The 21,550-nt window shown below is 39.1% G+C and overlaps 1 protein-coding gene across 1 annotated transcript; it reads left to right on the top strand.

The window, feature by feature from the left end:
• Nucleotides 1–12,980: 12,980 nt before the first annotated feature.
• On the top strand, nucleotides 12,981–15,663 carry LOC120289927. The gene is made up of 6 exons (XM_039305331.1): nucleotides 12,981–13,064; nucleotides 13,747–13,886; nucleotides 14,017–14,455; nucleotides 14,583–14,930; nucleotides 15,101–15,325; nucleotides 15,442–15,663. Exons 1-6 carry the CDS (start codon nucleotides 12,981–12,983, stop codon nucleotides 15,661–15,663), a joined length of 1,458 nt encoding a protein of 485 aa, XP_039161265.1.
• Nucleotides 15,664–21,550: the final 5,887 nt, after the last annotated feature.

Genomic DNA, 21,550 nt, shown 5'->3' with positions numbered 1-21,550 from the left:
ACATCATTGGGAAGAAATTCAAGATGTGTTCAAAATGGTGAAAAGCTTTTTTGATCAAAGTACTTTTGATCCTAGTCTTAACGGGGCCTATATATCCCCAATACTGAAGGTACCAAATCCAAAAAGCCCAACCCAATTTAGACCCATAAACCTTTGTAATTTGATTACAAAATTATATCAAAAGTTCTTGCAAACCGCCTTAAACCTTGGACAAATGATATGATCGCAAATGAACAAAGTGCTTTTGTTAGTGATAGGCGAATTCAAGATAATATTTTTATTGTTCAAAAGTTTTGCATCAACTCAGAATCAGAAAAAGGAAGTGAAAATTTCAGGGGTGCGTAAATTGGATATGCAAAGGTGTGTGACAAGGTAAAATGAGATTCTCTTGAAGCTTGTAGGTTGAAGATAGGTTTCACTGAAAAAAGGTTTCCAGGGTTATGCATTGCGTGTGCTAGTAGAGTTTTGGTGGTTGCTGAGACAAGTTGGACCGCAACAAAGGACTGATCTTATTTACTACCTTTCCCATGTGTAATTAGATTTCGGCACAACGCAAATAAATTTATCTTATTCAGGTGCATCGTATACTTTATGATAAGATTTGTACAGCCCACGGAATGAATTCATGAATCTGGTCTGGAAAATTGAATGTCATGCAATTAAGCTTGGGATTGGTCGTATTGATCTTGATGCATCGCTGTCCTCCTTAACTTTGCATTTCCAAAGTAAACTCTCATATTTACTGGAGGAACCTTTGTTGTGTTACTTACTCCAGCTTGCAAATGATCTCTTGTAATCCAATCGATGTTGCGTATCAAATATAATCTGTCCTCCAAAAACCACTAGATCAAGTTGCCATTGCGGAAAAATCATACGAGAGGAAGGCAAGTTTTAGGGGAGCTTCAGCATTCTGATAATTCTTCTGATGTTGCCCAAAGACGGAGCGACAGCTGCTAATCTAGCTTCAGTTTTGTATGGGACACTGGAAATCTAACTGATAACTTTGGCAATGAAAACTTACCAGGTCTCATGAAGTCTAAAAGGATGGATTAAGCGTGATTTCATTCAATTCGGCGTTGTTTTGAATTTTAATGTTAGCTTTCTCGTAACTTCTGTTTCCTAATCTACATTGTAAAATTTCATCAGACAGCCTCAGACTTCAATGAATTTCACTCTACGGGGGCTTTAAAATTGGCAACTCCCTCATATTTCACAGCTACCTGTCTGGTTAATTTTACGGTAATCCATTCTTTCAGCTCCATTTTTGAATCGTTGGTGGCATGACTATGAATATAAACATTTTCAAACTCCATTTGAACTTCATGATTTTTTATGTTTGTTGAACTCTTTGGTGCAAACTACAATACAAGCTTAACCAAATTAGCTGCATCTAGCAACTGCTTGTAGGGAGGGAATGTTCTCACTAGACGCACTGGGACCTGCTTGAATTCTCTAATACATTCCAGTCCAAAATCTAGTTCTCTATTTACCTAGTGGACGTTCTCAATTGCACTGAGCTTTGTATGACAAACATATACATCTGGTCCAATTGTCGCTTCCAGCCTTCTCACGGGCAAGCTAAGCGCAAATGCTATGGCAACAAGCTTGCATCTGAAGCTTCCCTTTCATGCAGTTCTTGTGGGGATGCTAATAATGAATTGAAGACCCCTGAAGGAGATACGGATCCGTTGAATGTGAAGGCATGTCCCAGTTTTGATCTTGGATTTTGAACAATGGTCATTGCTCAATGAACTATATTGCTACTGTCAAGAATCTCAATGGAGCGCTCAAGAATCTCGAGCCTATCGCACATGAAATTTGCACAGTTGAGCTCTTGTTTTTATGGGGAGTGTTTTTTGTGCCAAGTTCATTTGCAGCTGTCTGATCTGAAACACTTTTAGTTATATGACATAATCAATGTACTTGCAGCAATATTCAACATATTGAGGTACGTTATGTTTACGTATGGAAACGGAAAGAGGCCGCTCATGTTGATCTGAGATATACGCATGGTGGAGGAATTCACCTGAGGAAGCAGAAATATATGTGTATGTTCTCATGCCTCAAATAATTAACGGTGGTGTCAAGTTGCATCATAGACAGTTCATCAGAAGACGACGCTCGTTTGATTCCTATCGAGACAGATGCTCAGTTTAGATACTTTGTTAGATAACATATTTTCGGCCATTGAAGGTCACCCAGTTTTTGCTGTGTTTTAGCATGCAGATCAAGAAACAGCAGCCTCTCAGCGATCAAACTGAATCAATGGTAAAGCAGCCTGTGTCCCTAGCTGTAAATCTATATCAAGAAGCTGTTGTTTTAGCTGTATCTTTGCATTCCCAAGCTGGGACTACAAAGTTTAGGATTGTGCAGGAAAGTTAGAAGTATAAACTATTTTCTTGGTTCCTTCCAAAGCAACTTACTGACTAGTTGTCTTGTGACTTCCGCATGCTAAGCAAGGTCTTGTAGAGACATTTGTTTTTGCTGGAATATAGCTCGGGATCAGTTCTCCTATTCCTCTAAACATGAGTAGACATTGAAGTAAATCTTCAGGTTCCGATGGGTATTGGATACTCAATTGCAATTCAGTAGAGAATTGGGGTCCGTTCGTTTCGCGGAAAATAGGCAATTTCTAAAAAATATTTTCTCAGAAGTCATTTTCCAGGAAAACGACAATATTTTATGGTGTTCGACTAAAATCTGAAAATGTTTCGGAAAATATTTTTCAGTATTTGGTAAGGAAAATATTTTCTAAGATTTCACCACTTAGGTATACATCACTTACCGACCTATAAATCCATCAAATATGAACTTGCCTTTAAATCCAGGTAAACTTGCTTCATATTTTTGTTCCCTCATTGTCACCCAACGCTCATCTACTCTAAAAAATGTTTGTATGGATTTTAAGAAGAAGCAAAAGAGAAAAGAAAATGAGGAGTGTTAGAATATTTAAATAATAAACGATATATTCATCGAACAACTTAAGCTTTTAGAACAATTCACAATGGTTTTATAAAATGTCACACTGGAAAAGGTTTTTGTGGTCTATGAACATCTCACATTCATAGTTTTTAAAAAACAAAGACAGTGTTGAAAGTTATATTTGTTATTTGTGATAAATCATTCGATATTATGAAAGATAGCTATTCTCCCCGCCATTTTCCATGCCATTGTCAAAGCAAGATGTATACTGCTGTATAGAATCTCCTCTGCTTTGCTAATTCGTTTGTCACAAGGTGATATAATCCAGCACATCATGGAGTTCATCTGGAGTAATTTTATAATTTCAATAACTTTAGACTTCTCGTTAATTCGCAATTTTGTGAGACCCTACACATGGTAAATCGGAGGATATGCAAGCCCCTCCCATCCGCCATTGAAGCCCATAAGGATGAGGGAAGATAAAACGAACAAAACGGGCAAATTACAGAATGCCAATGGGTTGTGATAATGCAGCTTTCACGAGACTTCAATCTCTTGTTAGAGTTATTGGCGCGAAAGGAAGTTGGATATGCATGTGTTGAGCTTCTACTTCATAGAGCTCATTCGGTCAATGGACTCCAGATTTACATAGGAGGGAGGTTATCAAAGTTGGTCCCTAAATTTTTACTAAATGTTCAATTTGGTCTTTGCAATTTAATTTCGATCGAATTGGTCTTTGTACCCTTTGATTTAAGGTGCGGTATTAGATCAGGGCCATTTTTTTTTTTCCAGAAAATACTAGTTCACTTGGTCAAAAGATCCAATTAAAAGTAAATATTTAATCCCTGCATTAACCATTGGTCACTTTATCACTCATATGCTTTCTTCCTTTTTGAATTTTCTCTTCTTCCACATCCAACTATTTTGACCCATCAAGCGTCCCATCCATACTAAATGTCTTTTCTCCCAAAATTCTGCTCATATTACCTCATTTATAATGGCCAGCTTCACATTGGGAAAGCCCAAGTGCCTGTGAAACGGAGAGGGACTATAGTATCACTCACGTGCTTTCTTCCTTTTGAATTTTCTCTTCATTCACATCCAACTCTTTTGACCCGTCGAGCATCCCATTCATACTAAATGCCTTTTCACCCAAAATTCCGCTCATATTACCTCATTTATAATGGCCAGCTTCACATTGGGAAAGCCCAAGTGCCTGTGAAACGATGAGGGACTATAGTCTTGGCTTTGGATTTACTATATTTTCACACATGTAAAGCAAGACCTTCTTGGCGTGCTGTGGAATTTTGCACGACGAAATTATCGGGCAAAATCCGATTGTAGGTAGGAGAAGACTTTGATCTAATGGCGAGGATTAGTTTGTTGGCTCCTGATCGACGATGTTCTTCTTGAACATCCAACAGGAGAAACAGGGCGCGACTTTTATGCCATTCAAAGAGTCATGACGATTTTCTATCTGAACATTGTTATGAAGGCGTGAGATCTTGTGTTTCGAGATCGATTAAGTCTTTAATCATCACCACAACTTCCCTGATGCACTCACTTTGGAACATGAAGCTTTCCCCGGTTTTTTCCCCATATTTTTCGACTATTATTTGTACTAATCCAACTCCCCTCTCTCGATCTGTTAAGGGCATATCACTCATCAAAAGATGACTTCTGTGTCGCGATCCCTTAACATTTATTAAAACATTGTATATCCATGTTGCAATATGACAAGGCATAAAAATTCATTCTTTGTACATCCGGTATGGGGCGCAAGGTAATGGACAAGGGACACTTTCCTCACAAAACATTCACAACAAAAACAATCACTGAAATAATCTTCTTCTGACTTGATTTTCCTGTGCCGTCTGGCTCAGGTGGATCTGCAAGGTGGCTTCCGAGTACCAACAATCAAGAGTAAGCACAAAGATGGTGCTGCGACTATCTCAACCCCTTTAAACTAAAACTTAATTGAATTGGATATGAGCAACCCAAGTTGGCCTATTCCTACGTCAATGCCTAGTAATTCTTTGACCAATGAAGACAGTTGATGTCACCAAGTCTGCATAGAGTCCACTCATGAGGTTAGATTGATTAAGAGCAACGAATGCATTCTCCAAGTTGTCCATCTCCATGTGACAACACTGATTTCGATATCTGCTTCTTCCAAGTAGGTGAGATAAGGAAAAATATCCTACTGATAGGAGCAAAATCGTGTTTAACTAAGTGACATGGATATGAATGGTAACCTGATTGCTAAGATAAATTCCATCGCAAAGATCAAATAAAGTTTGGGAAAATTACCTAAAAAGTTTTATGCTTAATAGAATTGTGCAAATTCAGTCATAAATTTATTTTTTTGCCTAATTGAATCCTAAATCTTTGACAATTGTGACAATTAAGTCCATTTAGCCAAATTTGGCCAGCCAGCACTGATGTGGTACAATCGATGCTAACGTAACACAGTTGGTGCTGGCATAGACAATTTTAATAATATCATAATATTTTTCAAAATTTTTAGTTGCTTTATCATTCTTTTTTTTTTCTTTCTCTTTTTTTTTTTCCCTCCTCCTTCCTTTGGCTGATTGCCAGAATGAGGTGACCTACTAGAGGTGAGGGTTGGTTGCTGGATTGAGGTGACCTTGCTAGCCATTGGTGACGCTCACCCTACTGTTGCTAAGCGAAGGTGAGGGCAATCTCGCTGAGTTTGGCTACTGCCCAAAGAAAGAAGGAGGAAGGAGGAAAAAAAGAAAAAAAATTCAAAATAAAATAAAATTTTATAAAAAAATTATAATGTTAGCGTCATCGATCAAAATTGGCCGAATATATTAAATTTGTATAATTGCAAAAGATATATGACTAAATTAGTCAAAAAAATTTAGAAATGAATTAACATAATTGTAATATGTTTATGACTTTTTAAATAATTCTTCCAATAAAGTTTCAAACTTTAAAAAGGACATCAAATTTCTCGAAGTTGGCAAAAGGGATGAGATACCATTAGCACAAAATAACCAATCTTTGGAGTCTGCAAACACTGGTGCAAACCACCACGCGTGGCACGTACTAAACAATCCACTCTACTCTCTTGCGTAACTCATCGTCTGATTGACGAGCCATAGGGAAGGAATTCCCTTTGAAGGTGCAGGTTCCCTCACCTTCTGGAAATATAGAAACCCACTCTTAATCTCTCACTCCGGATGTTCCTGCATTCCAAAAGATATAGAAATGTTCAGGCTCCACTATACAGCTTTTTGCTCGGATAAATTCTTCATAACACTATGAATCTACTATTTACTATCTAAATCAGCAAATTTTCAAGCACGAGATTTCTGTACTGAGCCCACCTCGCAGGCCAAATGACATGTAGATGTTTTAGGTATGTGTTTTATATCTGTTTGCAATCCCAGAATGGGATAAACTATCATAGCCATTGAAAAGGGTATAAATTAACAACTCTATAGAAAGAGGTTTTATGAGACCCTCCGAAGGTCTGAACTGGTGCTGGAGAGTATATTATCCTTCTGACTTAATTAGTCAGTTTAGAATAGAATTCTAGGTAAAGAAAAGGTGAAGGCTTGTCATAATATCTACCTCCTTGATATAATCCGCAAGTTGTTGGCTGGAGGAGAACAACAACATTTGCCCGGCCTCACCAATTAACAAATGATCACATGCTTTCTCATTACCTCTAGCAATTTCATCTCTGTTGTACAGGGGGAAAGAATAAAGTGAGCACACATTTAACAATCTTTATGTATATCCTGTAGCCTTACAAAGAAATCAATTGCACAAGCCGAAAGCAACACGTCGATGCCAGATTTTTGTACCTCAGTTTGTACTCACCTGCGCATCTCGTCAAACGTCTGATCAGTACTATGGAAATGATCGGATCATCTCTCCTCTCCAGCGCAGCTTTCACGATGACGTCTTCAACACCATAAACGATGGATCATATTTCTTCATATGCCTCCCATCAGCGTCCTTGGAGAAGCATTGAATTCGCTCCACCTCCTCACGACGCTCGCTTGAACTTAGCAATCTTCCATGAGCAAGTTGTGACTTGTCTCGACAGCGAGCGAAACAACAGATTCTCCCACTGATTAAAGTCCACAAGGATGAGAGTAAAAATGAAACGAATAATGTCTTATGATAAAAAGAAGACATGGAAATTTGTCAAGGAATGCCATAATAGTCTATCATCACTATAGTATATCAGATTTGACATTTACTCTTATCAATTTTATAAAGTATTTCCGTATAATCAATTTTCCGTTTTCCACATCTGCTATAATCTGGTGGGGCCACTGCTGATCACCACATCAATACTCTCTCTCACAATGAGAACTCCACAAGCTCGCCTAACATATCGTGAGAACAGTCCTATGTATGCACTCTCAAGGTAACGGCTTCAAATTGGGACATTAGTTAATCCCTAAACGAGAAAGATGAGGCACAGCTCCTTCAATGACTCTCCACTCCTACAAATTTTCCAGCCCCTAAAAAACTAAAAACTTAAAGTTGAGGCAAGCCTTCCACTGAGCAAACCATTTCCTTTCCCTCAACAGCAACCCGCAGTTGGAGAACAACCAACGTTTTGCAATATCTCCAATATTGGCATCGGATCTCCTTCAAGTTGGGAGTAAAATAACACCAGCTTCCTCAGTTGCTGGGGTGGATTCTTATGTTCCACTTACTTCTCTATTTTTCCATGTATGGACAATTCAAGAGAATGTCGATAGCTTGACATTTTACTTAATTCACCTTCCATGAACGAATGAAATTGGCTTCCAAATTTAAAATACAAGGATTAGAAATGTTTCGAAGTGAATTTAGCAAGTTGTGGAATTATCTCCATCTTGTCATAAGCACAACAATAGGGGATAGCCGGTTCTCGTAGATTGGTCAATTTGCCTATATCATTTACATCATAGTTCTTCATAGAAAAGTTTCACAATGTCTATAGATTCTTTAAAGTATCCAACCACAACTTCGTTCAATCCCTATCGAATTTCTCCTTGATGACAAATAGCAAGGGAATATAGAGATACCTCAACCTTCTCATCTTCCACAACACATTGGGCACGATTACCTTAGAAAGTAGAGATACATTCAAGTCAAAGAATTCCATGCATACAAGGTTCCCCATCGATTGCGAAAAGCCCTTGAACTAAGGCTCTATTCGTTTCACAAAAAATGACTTCTAGAAAAATATTTTCCGAATTTTCCAATGTTCGTTTCATGGAAAATGAACTAATCAAGAAAAATATTTTCCATAATTGGAAAAAACAACCTTTAAATATGAAGAAAATATTTTCCATTTTTCAAAAGTGGAAAACATTTTCCATAACTTCTTCCATCTTGTTTCTTTTCACCAACATATTTATGCTTTCTTTTTCTTTTTTCTTTTTTTAATTGTTTTTTTAATTTTTTTTTCCTTTCCTTTTCTTTTTTTCCATTTCATCTTCTTCCTTGATGGTCGGTCGCCAGCCACAATAGCGGCCGGCAACCGGCCACAAGCCAGCTCGAGCCTTGCCTTAGGCCGGCAAGGCTTCGCCTAGCTCGATCTGGCGAAGCCGAGCTCGCCCGAGCCTGGTGAGCTCGGGCTTCGCTAGATCAGGCAAGGCAGAGCCCCGTCAGCCTGGGGCAGAGCTTGGGCCTCGCCGGATTCGGCGAGTTGGGCAGGGCTTTGGCCTTGCCCGAGCTCGCCGGATCGGCGGCGGAACTCGGCTCCCAATCCCGGTGAGCTTGAGCTCCACCAGCCAAATCCGACGAGCTCGCGGCTAGCTAGAGCTGGGCGAACCTCCGGGAGCTTGGGTGAGATCGGCCAAGCCTCGAGCTTGCGGGCTCGCGACCGCGTCTTGGTTGGCCGTCGGGCAGCTGGCCATCGTCAAGCCTGCGGCGGCGGAGGAAGGAGGAAGGAAAAGAAAAAGGAAAAAGAAAATAAATAATAAATAAAAATTTCGATTTTTTAAAAATACAAATAATTAAAAATTCATTTTAAAAATATAAAAATAAAACTATTTTTGGTCAATTAAAAATATTAAAATTCAATTCTTTGATAATTTTTCAAACAATTAAATTAGCTAATGAACGGTGGAAAATATTTTCTACTCAAAATTCAGGTTTCGGTCGAACACTGGAAAATATAGTTATTTTTCAAGAAAATAACTTTCTGGAAAATATTTTCCGAAAACGTGATATTTTTCACGAAATGAACAGACCTAAGTTCCTGCTAAATTTAAGTATCTTAAATGGACTAGGTCTACCACTAATTTAGTAAATTTCCATGCATCTTAAAAAGATCCTCCAGCTTTCAAATATTGAGAAACTCGCATTTAATGAAAATAGGTTGAAATTGCTTCCTCTTCCCTTTGGCATATCCAAAGAAAATGAGAGTACGGAGGTAGAGCATAGTCCCTCCTAATTGTTCTACTTTCGGAATTGTGAATCCTTCAGCACTCACGTGCATACTTCAAATAGAACTTTAGGCACACAAATCGTGCCAAAATTTAATCTACGACAAAACTTGAAAAATATAGCAATTCCGATGGAATAGAACATAAAAAAGCTATGCCGACATTTAATCAACAACAAAGTTTGAGAACAACGTCATCACCCCCAGGTTCCAATTCAATCTCTGGTTGATTGCTAGAAACTGTTTGCCTACCCAAGAACTTCTCATTTCCTATGGTAGAATTGATTATGCCACTTGTGCCTTCTACAATGAAGTTCTCGACTCTATAGATCACCTGCTTTTTGATTGCCACATATCGGCTTCCATTACTTATTTTTGGGCTACTCGTTGCAACCTTCCTTGGCGCCCTAGGCCGTGGAAGGAGAATCTCCAATGGGCTACCTCCTTCCTAAAGGGCAATGATTTCTTTCACAACTTAGCTCGTTACTCTTTTGCTGCCATGTGCTACTTAATTTGGAAGAAGAGGAATGCTATCATATTCCGCGACGAAGCGGTGGTTCTTGCTGCAATGAAAAATCACATTATCAAGATGGTCAATGACAAAGCTCTCACCTTCTCTGATGTCCCGAATACCCCAAGAAATAGAAGGCTTGAGAGAAACTGGGGCTTCGACGCTTCCATATTCGTTGATCATGAGGAGAATGCATAGATCTGGATGAAGACCAAGCTGTGTGATCTTTTCTCCTTCCCTCCTTAAGTGTCCGACCCTCGGCCTTCTCCTTAGGTGGCTGATGTTTTGTTTAGCGTTCTCTTTTCGCTTGTGACTGGTTGGTCTTTGCTTCTTGCTTGTGCTTGTCTCTTTCTCTTCTTTGTAATCTTTTTGTTTCGGCTCCCTAACACTCTCTATGTGTAATGCCTTGAGAGTGTAAGCTTTGGAGCCAGTCTTGTATATTTGTCCAAAGCTATAATACCTTTTACCTTTATCAAAAAAAAAAAAAACAAGTTTGAGAACGTAACTATGTAATAGCGAAATTTAATCAATGACATGATACTCATGATAAAGATACATGCTAGACTTTAATTGATGAGGTAGATCTGGAAACTATAACTAAAAAACACGCTGGAATTCAATCAACGGCAAAAGCCTGGAAATTGAAATTACAATTGAGGAAATCAAAGATAATTGAAAGGTCGTAGATTTGATTGTTTGTGTGTGAGGGGCCTCCAAATATTATGATGTGGTCCTTTAAATCATACAATTGATATTATCAATAGAGATTTTAAAGGGAGATCACAAATAGAGGTTACAAAGGGATGTACAAACAAACGGTTACATAGACGATTATATTAACTCTACTACTTTGACAGTTTCCTCAAATCCACTATATTGATGGTTACTTCTTCGATGGTTGATCAGAGATTATCGGCTCCACTTTTTGTCAATTACTTCAAGCTTTCGATTCTTCAAGTTGTGATAATTTTGTTCATTGTTGTCACGACCTAACCTCGGGTGCATCACATAAGGTTTGGCTAATGGACTACTAAGTCTTAAATTTAGCTTGGGCTCTTTCAAGCTCATACTAATTCGTGACTTAGGTTCAAGTATTTAGCATGCAAAAGATTATTAGTTAGGAGTCGCCATTAATCAATTTATGGTAGATTGATTAGACATCTAAGTAAAATAATTTGAGAATTATTTTACTCCTACGAATTAAAGACTTTGGGTACGGGGACTTGGTTGCACTAGATTTTTCTAATGCCATTTTGATACTATTCTTTTTATTTTTAAAAATATTTTTGCAGGCAGTTTGGATTGATTTTAACATAAATAACTATCATGTAATGGGGTGATCATACTGATGATCATTCATTATTAAACAATCGAATAAATTGCACCAAAAGAAATAAACGCACAAAGAAAGCAATTATTTTTTGGGTTTTTTTTTTATCTTAAAATTAGAACTTTACTATATAACGTGCACTTTAACTACATGATCTAACTCTATTAACAAGCAATTTCTAATTAAATGAACCTAACGTGCAAACTATTTGACATGCACCTAATATTTTTGTATTTTTATTGAAATTCGTAATAAAAAAACTAATTAAACTATCTAAAATAAATAATTATCTAATCTATTTCAGGAATTATTCTACATGTATACAACCTACATGGCCGAATTGGTTAGGTCGAATAATTGAATAGCATAGGTAGAAATATCGGTATTTCATTGATTTAAAAGGAAAAGTTCAAGCCATTTTTTATTTATATATATTTTTAGAATTATTTTCTTTTTCTTTTTTTCTATATATAATATATTTTATATATTTCTTTTTATTATTTAATTATTTTTTTATTAAATAAAATAGTAATAGAAAATATTTATTGGGGTTAGGTATTATTAAATGGGCCAAGCAAGAATTTTAGGAAAAAGATTTTTTAGATCTCTTTCCTTTTTCTTTTTTTTTTTTTTTTACAATTCCCTAAAATCGAAATATCATAATCTTTTTTCCTATTCCCGTAGATTGTATATACCTTATTTGTCTATTTTTATCTTGCTTATGGATTAATTTGACTTAAACACTATCCTATCATAGAAAACTGTATTTAAAAAAAAAATAAGATTATTAAAATATGCGAAAATTATCTAAGACATTTTCTATAATAAAAAAAAATGTTATTTAGATCCAATCCTAATCTATTCTAAAACTTATCTAAACATGCAATCCTATTTTATGAAGCCATCATATTCCGATGCAAGATTTGATTTTCTAGTGTTTTCCAACACCAGTAATTATCAAATAGACATTATATTCAAGCCACTCAAGATATTCATCAAATGAATGATTAAAATAATTGAAAATATAATCCGTTGTTTCACGGATTAAATTAATGATTATTTTATCCATAAACATCACAACATATAAAATAGTTAAAAATTTGATCCAAAATTTTATGTATCAAATTAATAATTTCAAAATACTATCAAAATGCCAAAAAAATCAATATAATTAAACAAAAATGATCTGACGTCTTACGGATCAAATTAATAATTATAGTGATTTTTGGGCAACAATACTCTATGGATCATGCCTAAAATATTCATAAAATCAACATCCACACCCAATGTTCCAATTTAAGCAATAATAACAAAACTTGATTTTTTTTTTTTTTAAAAAAAAACTACCTTGACTGGGTTTTTATCCTCTAAACGGGACCGACGCATGGGATTCGCGAACGACCATTTGCGCCAGGGTCAGGTTGTAGGAGGCGGACTAGCAGCGGGCCGGTGTCGAGTTGATGAACTCAAGATGGAGGGAGGGTTGCAGTTGGTGGTATTTGGCTCGGCTCGTCGTTGCTGGCACCTACAGGGAAGGAATGGTAGCACACAACTTAGGCCGAGTGAAGACGGAGGCTTAGTGACGACAGGCGGGCAGAGAGTAGCGGCGCGCAGTGACGGGCACTGCAGATCGCAGGTTGCAGAGGCAGCGGTGGCGAGCAGATAGAGGTGACGGGTGGCGACGGCAGGGTGGTGCTCGGGCGGAGGTGCTATTGGTGGTGGGCGAGCAGAGGCACGAGTGTTGAGCGTTGGGCGGAGGGGACAGGCGCCGGTGATGGGTGCGCTGAGGCGCGATGGCGAGAGGGCAGAAGTGGAGCTGCGGTGGTGCGGCGACGGCAGCAACAGGGGTGTCGCGACCTTCCCGAATTCTTTTGAAGGTGAATTACATAAAGAAGACTAATGGATTACTAAGTCCGAAGACTTGGCACGGACCCTCCCAAGTCTTACCAATCGCGACTTGATGTTAAGAAATTAATCTATTCAAATATGCAATTATACTCAATTTGGAGCCGCCACTAACCAATTATGGTTGATTAGAAACCCAAGTAAAGTATGTGAGAATACTTTACTATTGTGAACCAGAGATTCAGTAGGTCCGGGGACATGGTTACGCTAGATTAGTCTAACACTCTTTCGGTACCTTTTATTTTAATTTTAAAAATATTTTGCAGGCAATGTTGATTAACTTAAACTTAAGCTACTAACATGCAAATGGTGGTCCATCCTTGGATCTCAAATCCGTGCCGGCGAAGAAAAAGGCCTCTAAACGAGACGAAAGTCTCTAAAGCGAATTTCGATTCTTTGTCCTCGTCTTTGCTTACTGGCTGGAAATGGGTCGCAAATTATGAGTACTCTCCTAAGGGTCGAATATGGGTTGGGTGGAACTCGGACTTTATAAGATTTGAATCGATGGACATCACCGACCAGGCTATCCACGGGTGGGTAACTATCAATCTCTCTGGAAAGTGTTGTTGTATTTCAGTTGTGTATGGTGAACACTCATTCTTATGACGTCGCCCTCTTTGGGCAAACCTCCTACATATGAGTAATCTTCTGCAGGATTCACCCTGGCTTGTTGCTGGAGACTTTAATGCCATAAAGGATCCATCTGACAGAATGGGGGGCTCTAATGCCTGGATCCCGTACTTTGATGAATTCGCCAATTGCCTGGCCCAGTCAGAATTAGAGGATCTCGATTTGTAGGCCTTCGGTTCACTTGGTCGACGTCTTCTGGTCAAGCTAGAAAAATGAGGAAAATCGATAGAGTTTTGGTAAATTCCAAATGGAACTTTGAGTTCTCTTTCTCTGAAGCATCCTTCCTCAATCTAGGCATTTTGATCACTCTCCCATGGTGGTCAGAATTCTTGACCCTGTGATTAAGCGAAGACCCTTCAAATACTTTGAATTTTGGTCGGAGCATCCAAACTTTACCTCTATTGTGCAACAGATTTGGGATTCACACATACAGGGCATTTATATGTACATACTAGTTTCCAAGCTGAAATTGCTCAAGGGAAAACTTAAGCAACTCAACATGGACACTTTCTCTAATATCTCAGCTAGAGCGGAGGAAGCTAGGGAGAGCCTTCAGTTGGTACAAACTGAACTGGTCCTTGATCCGCAAAACCCACAGTTGGCTGAGCTCGAGCAGACACGACGGGCAGTAACCGTGGACTTGCGCCGTGATGAAGAATCCTTCTACGGGCAAAAGTCCAGAATTCGGTGGCTTAAAGAAGGCGATAGTAATACAAGATTTTTCCACCTCTCGGTCAAGAAGAGAGCTCCGTAATAGGATTTTATCGCTTACAAATGTGGCAGGGAATTGATCACCGAACCTCTTATGGTTCTGCGGGTCTTTGTTTCCTTCTTCACTAACTTACTTGCTCCTCACTCAGCTGTCTAAGCCCTCCTTACAGGAGGTTACAGATTACATCCGGAGGCCTTTGACTATGGACCAGGTCAGTACTCTTTCTAGGCCGGTTCTTGATATGGAAATTCGTGATACACTTTTCTCTCTCCCGAGAGGTGAAGCCCCAGGTCCTGATGGGTTCACAGTGGAATTCTTCAAGAGTAATTGGGACATAGTTGGCCCATCTGTCCTCGACGCGGTCAAGGAATTTTTTTCCTCCAGGCGACTCCTTAAGGAGGTCAATAATACTATTCTCACCTTAGTTCCAAAAGTGCCAAATGCGTGTGCGGTCACGGACTACAGACCAATTGCATGCTGCAATACCATCTATAAGGTTATCACGAAAATCTTATCAAATCGCCTAGCCTCGGTATTGGGAGATGTGGTAGATCCGGCGTAGAATGCCTTTGTAAAAGGTAGGAGGATTAGAGATAATATTATGATTGCCCAAGAACTTTTGCTGGCTTCCACCTGCAACCCTATCTCCCCAAATGTGCTGTTAAGGTGGATTTCCAAAAGGCCTACGACACTGTCGACTGGGACTTCCTTCAGCTGACACTCTTAGCCTTTGGATTCCCTCAGTTTATGATCAAGCTGATTATGGTGTGCGTTCGGACCCCCAAGTACTCAATCTCGATTAATGGTGAGCTGCACGGATTCTTCTCAAGCGAGAGGGGCCTTCGCCAAGGCGACCCCATGTCCCCTTACCTCTTTACCCTAGTAATGGAGGTATTTTCGGGAATATTGAGTGCTCACACATCCCATGCAAATTTCAAGTATTTCTGGCGATGCAAACCAGTTAGGATTTCTCACTTATTCTTCACAGATGATGTTTTCCTGTTTAGCTAGGCAGATTGGGGTTCGATCACATTACTGAAGAAAGGACTCGACTTATTCTCCTCTTGGAGTGGATTACTTCCAAACAAGAACAAGAGCGAAGTCTTCATTTCAGGAGGCTCTCTGTCTATCCACAACTACATATTGCTAGCTTTTGGTTTTCAGGAAGGTTCACTCCCGGTGCGTTACCTTGGAGTACCTATTATTTCCTCCAGGCTTCGGAAGACTGATTGTATTGCCTTGATTGAGCGGATTACTTCTAAAGCCAAGTCCTGGGCCCATCGCCTTCTCTCCTATGCTGGAAGACTTGAACTAATCAGATCAGTCCTACATTCAATTCAGGCTTTCTGGTCGAGTGTTTTCACCTTACCAATCTCGGTCCTAAATGACATTGAACAAGTGTTGCGCCAATTCTTATGGAAAGGTGCTGATCTTGGTAAGGGAGGGGCAAAGGTCTCTTGGGAAGACATTTGTCTGCCAAAAAATGAAGGAGGTCTCGGCATCCGAAAATTAAGAGACTGTAACAAAGCAGCCATGATGAAGTATATCTGGATCCTTTTCACGGACAAGGTATCTCTGTGGTGTCGTTGGATTCATTCCAACTTCTTAAAGTGGCAAAACTTTTGGATTGCCACCACTCCCACAGTTTGTTCTTGGGCTTGGAAGAAGATTTTGCAATTAAGAAGCGAGTCTCGCCTATCCTTCCTTTGGAAAATTGGGAATGGCCTCTCAGTTTCCCTGTGGTATGACCACTGGCATCCAAAAGGGCCTCTCCACATCCTATTACCGGAACCAATCATCCGGAGATCCGAGCTTTCAGGAAATGTAGTGGTGGCGGATCTTCTTTCGCCCCTAGGTTGTTCCACGCGCCTCATTCTATTGAGCTGGGTCTCTCTTCTCCGGTGCCTAACTCCTCTCCGGATTGCTTTTCCTGGAGATGGCACCCTTCGGGTCGCTTCACCATTGGGTCCGCATGGGACCGCCTCAGAAGGAAGAGAACCCCGCTCCTTGGGCTTCTCTCATTTGGGCGAGCGACATTACTCCTGGTTCCAATTCATTCTCTGGTTGATTGCTAAAAATCGTCTACCCACGCAACAACTCCTTCTATCATATGGTAGAATTGACTACACCACCTGTGCTTTTTGTAATGAAGTCCCTGATTCCACTGACCACTTATTTTTTGATTGCCATCTAACAGCTTCTGTCGCTTATTTTTGGGCCACTCGCCGCAATCTTCCCTGGCGTCCTAGGCCTTGGAAGGATAACCTCCTTTGGGCTATACGGTTCCTCAAAGGCAAAGATTTTTTTCACATTATAGCACGGCATTCTTTTGCTGCTATGTGCTATATCATTTGGAAGAAAAGGAATGCCATTATCTTTCGTGGAGAGTCGGTCGTCCTTACTTTAATAAAAATCACCTTATCAAAAGTGTGAAGGACAAAGCTGCAAGTTTTTCTAATATCCCCGATATCTCGAGGAATAGACGTCTCCAGCGGAGTTGGGGCTTTCACCCGGCTATCTTTAGCGATCGACGAACAAGCTTAGATCGGTGTCCTTCAACACCCCGCCTCTTGCATCCGAGCGTTGGCTTCTCTTCTGGCAGCGGAGGGTCTTTGCTAATCTTAGCTCTTTGTTGTCTCTCCTAGACCTTCGGTCCTTGCTCTGTTTAGTCCGTGTTGTTCTTTTCTAGTTTCTTGATTGTGCTCCCTTCCACTCTCCCTACATTGTATCGAGAGTGCAAGATTAGGAGCCGGTCGAGTTTTTTGTATATTTGTTCTAAGCTATAATACCATTTACCTTACCAAAAAAAAAAAAAAACATGCAAATGGTGGTCATGCAGGTGCACAATTAATAAAATAACATTCAAATAAAAAAAATGTTAACAAAAATGTATGTCCAAAACATGATTTCTAAATGACAAGACACCTAATTTTTCTTTTTTCTTTTTAAAAAAATGTTAATTATATGCAATATTAATCTAAATTTAATATGCATGGATTTATTTTAATGACATGCGAGATGCAATTCATATGGTAAGACTTAAACTTATCACTATATGTATGCAATCTAATTTATATAATCCTAAATATGCATGTGATATGTGATATGGGATGAATGACATGGTATTTCTACATGCATGTTCTTTTATGATTTTATTTATTTATTTATGATGATTCATTTTTAATGTATATATATAACATACGCTAAATAATGATGATATGAAATGAGATTGATTATGAATTAACCTATTAACTAATCAAGGAAATGATCTTTAGTTTTTTTTTTAATTTTTAATTTTTTTTAAATGACCAAATAATTTTTATTAAAAAGAAAGTAACTTAATGGTGCACTAATTATCTTTTAGAATTTTCCTTTTTATAAAAAAAAAAAAATTAAACTATAACTCATATGGCATGCATAACATTTTTTGTTCCTCTTTGTTTTACTAAATGAAAATTGACTTAATCTAAAAATATCTAGGCGTGTTGCTTTAATATGAAATGTGTATGGACCTAAGTACCTAAGTTCTAGATATGATAAAATTTTACTAATAAACAAATTCTAATTAAACCTCTTATGAAAATTAATTAATATGTACCTAATATTTTTGGATTCTTTTTATTGAAATTTGGAATTTAAAAAAACTAATTATACTAACTAAAGTGAATGATATTCTAATTTATTTTAGGAATCAATTTAACTTAAACTATATCTTATCTTAAAAGCTATATAAAAAATCAAGACATGCCAACATTATTAAAAATTAGCCCTAACAAAAATCACCCATCTAAAAGTATAATCTAAAAATTTTAATCCTATAAATGCAATTCTAATTTACTAACCCTAAAAATACGGTCCTAATTTACTAAACCTTGCTCTAATGTAATATTTAGATTTTTATGTTTTCCAAAACAAGCATTTATCAAATATAAACATTATATCTAACAACTCAAGATATTTATCAAATGAAGGATTAAAATAATTGAAAAATAATCCGTTGTCTCACGGATTAAATTAACGATTATTTTATCTAAAAACATCACAACAATAAAAAAATCAAAATAATTAAAAAATTAATCCGAAGTCTCTCGGATCAACTTAATAACTATAATGATTTTAAAGCCAAGATATCATCAAAATCAACATAATTAAAAAAAATGGTCCGAAATCTTACGGACCAAATTAGTAATTATAGTGATTTTTACCAATAATATCTTATTAGGTAATGCCTAAAGCCTCGATTAACATCAAACATGTCAGTTTATATAATAATATTGAGAAGAAATTTGGTTAAAGAAAACTACCTTATTTGGATCGGCGACAAAGATTCACGAACGGTGGTTCGCGTTGGGATCGGGCTGTGGCGGTTGCAACGGAACAGTAGCTTCTGGTCAAGCTCGTCGAGGGCTTTGTGGGGGCAGCTCAAGCGCGTCACACGGCTCGTCGTCGCTGGTGCACCTGCAGGGAAGAAGCAACAACACACGGACAAAAGCGGGATAACAGCGGCTTTGGGCTTCTCGATCATGGAAGTATAGCAAGCAACGGGCGAGCGGAGGTGCGGTGACGAGTAGGGCACAGCGATGAGTGCTGCAACTTGCAGGTGTCTAGACGGTGGCGTGGCGTCAAGCGGAGGTGCAAAGGAGCAGCAACGTTGGGCACAGGGTTGTGGCGTGAGCGAAGCGGTTTGCGACTCAGCGGAGCTTCAGGTTGGCGTCGGGACTTTGGTGAAGGTAGGCGGTGGCACGGCGAGCGTCGGCGAACATCGAGTGGAGCGGTGAGGTGCGCTGCGGGCGTCGAGTGCGCAGTAGCTCGTACCACCGGCGATTGGCGTCGCGGGCAGAGGATTCCAGGTGCGGGTCACGGGTCGTCAAGTGGAGCAGCGATGCGGCATCTGGAGGGGTGATGGAGCAGCAGCAGGAGCCCTTGTGGTGTCGGCAATCGTGGCAAGGAAACTCAACAACAGAGAGTACATGGATAGCAGAGACAACAAAATAGGGGAGTTGCTTGGGAGGAACTCAAATCAGCACAACAGCAACTTCGTCAGGCGAAGTAGAGGTGCGGTGTGCGTTGACGGACGGCGGCACAGCAAGGCAGTAGTGAGCAACAGGGGGTGAGGCGTCACGGGCTTTGGCTGCAGGCGGTGTTGGCGCGGTGAGCAGGTACGGCGTCAACGCTCGTGGGTCGGGCGGAAACGAAGCTGAGGCGTTGCTGGTGCTTAGGCGCAGGGCTGGCGAGGTGCGGCAAGGACAGGGAAGCGTGGATGGATACCAGCGAAGCTGCGAGCGAGGTAGACGGTGGGTGCAGCGCTGGCTGGGGCGCGGTGGTGCAATCGTGGCGGCGCGGGTGGCGCAGGCGTGGTGGGCAACAGCGGGCACCGGCGGCTTCAGAGAAGACGGACTATAGCCCTTCTTTTTTTTTTTTTCTCCTTGCTCTCACATCTCTCTCTCAAGTCACTTTCTCTCTGACTCTTCTCTCGCAACCCCATTTGCTGTCCTCTCACTTTTCTCCTCTCGAAGACTTTTTCCTTTCTTTTTTACCAAGAGAAACTCTCCTCACTTTTCTTTTTCCTTCTCACTCGTGTATTCTTTTCTCCTTCAACGAAGACAAAGAGAAGCCCCCCTTGCTCGGTTCTGAAGCCTCGCATTTTATAGTGAAAGCGCTCAAAGTTGTTGAAGATTTACATATATTCGCTCAACCATCCAACAGTAAAAAGGCTCCAAAAACACGCAATTGAATTTTTTTAAATTTTGAAATGAAGATATGTGTTCAATAAGAAAAACGCTTCATTATTCAATTTTTTTTTTGAAATCTCCCTCCACAAACCCAAATGTTTTATTTTAATTATTATTTTCTAAAATATTAGGTGTCAACAGCTGCCCGTCTTTGAAGGGAAGCTCTTAGAGGTTTCCTTCAAAGATAAATGACACCTAAATTTAGACCATGCGGAATGAATGCAAAATGAATATGAAATGCATATGCAAATGTTAATTGTAATGACTTCTTTTCTTCTTTTTTTAAGAAATGAACTCAAATAAAAGCAAGGTCATGCGATAAAGAATGCCATGTAAATGCAATGATTTGGTCAAGAACGTAGATCTCAATGTGTCCACGCCAATGAAATGCAAATGCAAAGAAGAACACGTACCTATCATACTTACCTGGATATTCGGAAAAGTATTATTAGGTGTGAAATGATTCCTATGAGACCTGACCGACATCTGGAAATCTTTTCAGATAATTGAAAGGCTCAAAGTCTTTAGAGATCTAGAACTCTCATCAGATCCCAAGCACTTGGAAATCACATCAGATGTTTGAAAAGACAAATACTTGGAAGTCATATCAAGCATTTAAATATTCAAATATCTTGAATTCATGCTAGACATTTGAAAATATTTACTAAACATCTGAAAATCACATCAAACGTTTGGAAGGACAAACACTTGGAAGTTACATCAAGCATTTAATGGTTTAAATATCTGGAGTTCACATTAAACATTTGAAAATATTTTACTAAACATCTGGAAGTCACATCAGATGTTTGAAAAGACAAACACTTGAAAGTCACATCAAGCGTTTAAAAGTTCAAATATCTGGAACTCAAACTAGACATTTGAAAACATTTTATAAATGGGTACTTGGAATTCCCATCAAGCACCAAGATGACTAAACAAACTTAGGGTTTTAAAGACAATTTTTGGTCTTTGAGGAAAAATTCAATGATTTTTTTAAATTCAATGAAGGTCCATACATGATGGCTTTTTTCAAACTTCCACCTGGAAAAATTATCAAGACAATTTTCACTAAGCTGTGAATCTCTTGAACATGCTAAACGAGACACTTTTTGTGTGAAAAAGGCTTTTTCACTTGCTCTCATTTAGAAGGGGTTATTTGTCCCGACCATTGATGCGGGAATATATCTGTGACATCCTGATTTTCTCAATTTTTATTTTCAGTCAATTGAGACGGGCAATTCATCTGTGCATGTAATTCGCCTCTCAGAGTTGGCCACTCACAAGGGGACTAGTCTATTGATTGAAGTAATTAAGGAATTTTGCCGCGTCAGACTTGGGGACTGATCACCCTCGGGTCGGATGCAAGAAAATTCCCCAAAAGCTA

Source organism: Eucalyptus grandis, chromosome 11, assembly GCF_016545825.1.
Source record: "Eucalyptus grandis isolate ANBG69807.140 chromosome 11, ASM1654582v1, whole genome shotgun sequence".
In the NCBI taxonomy this organism is placed as follows: domain Eukaryota; kingdom Viridiplantae; phylum Streptophyta; class Magnoliopsida; order Myrtales; family Myrtaceae; genus Eucalyptus; species Eucalyptus grandis.
Note: the sequence above shows the minus strand (reverse complement) of the source record. Positions and strands in the feature narration are given on the sequence as shown.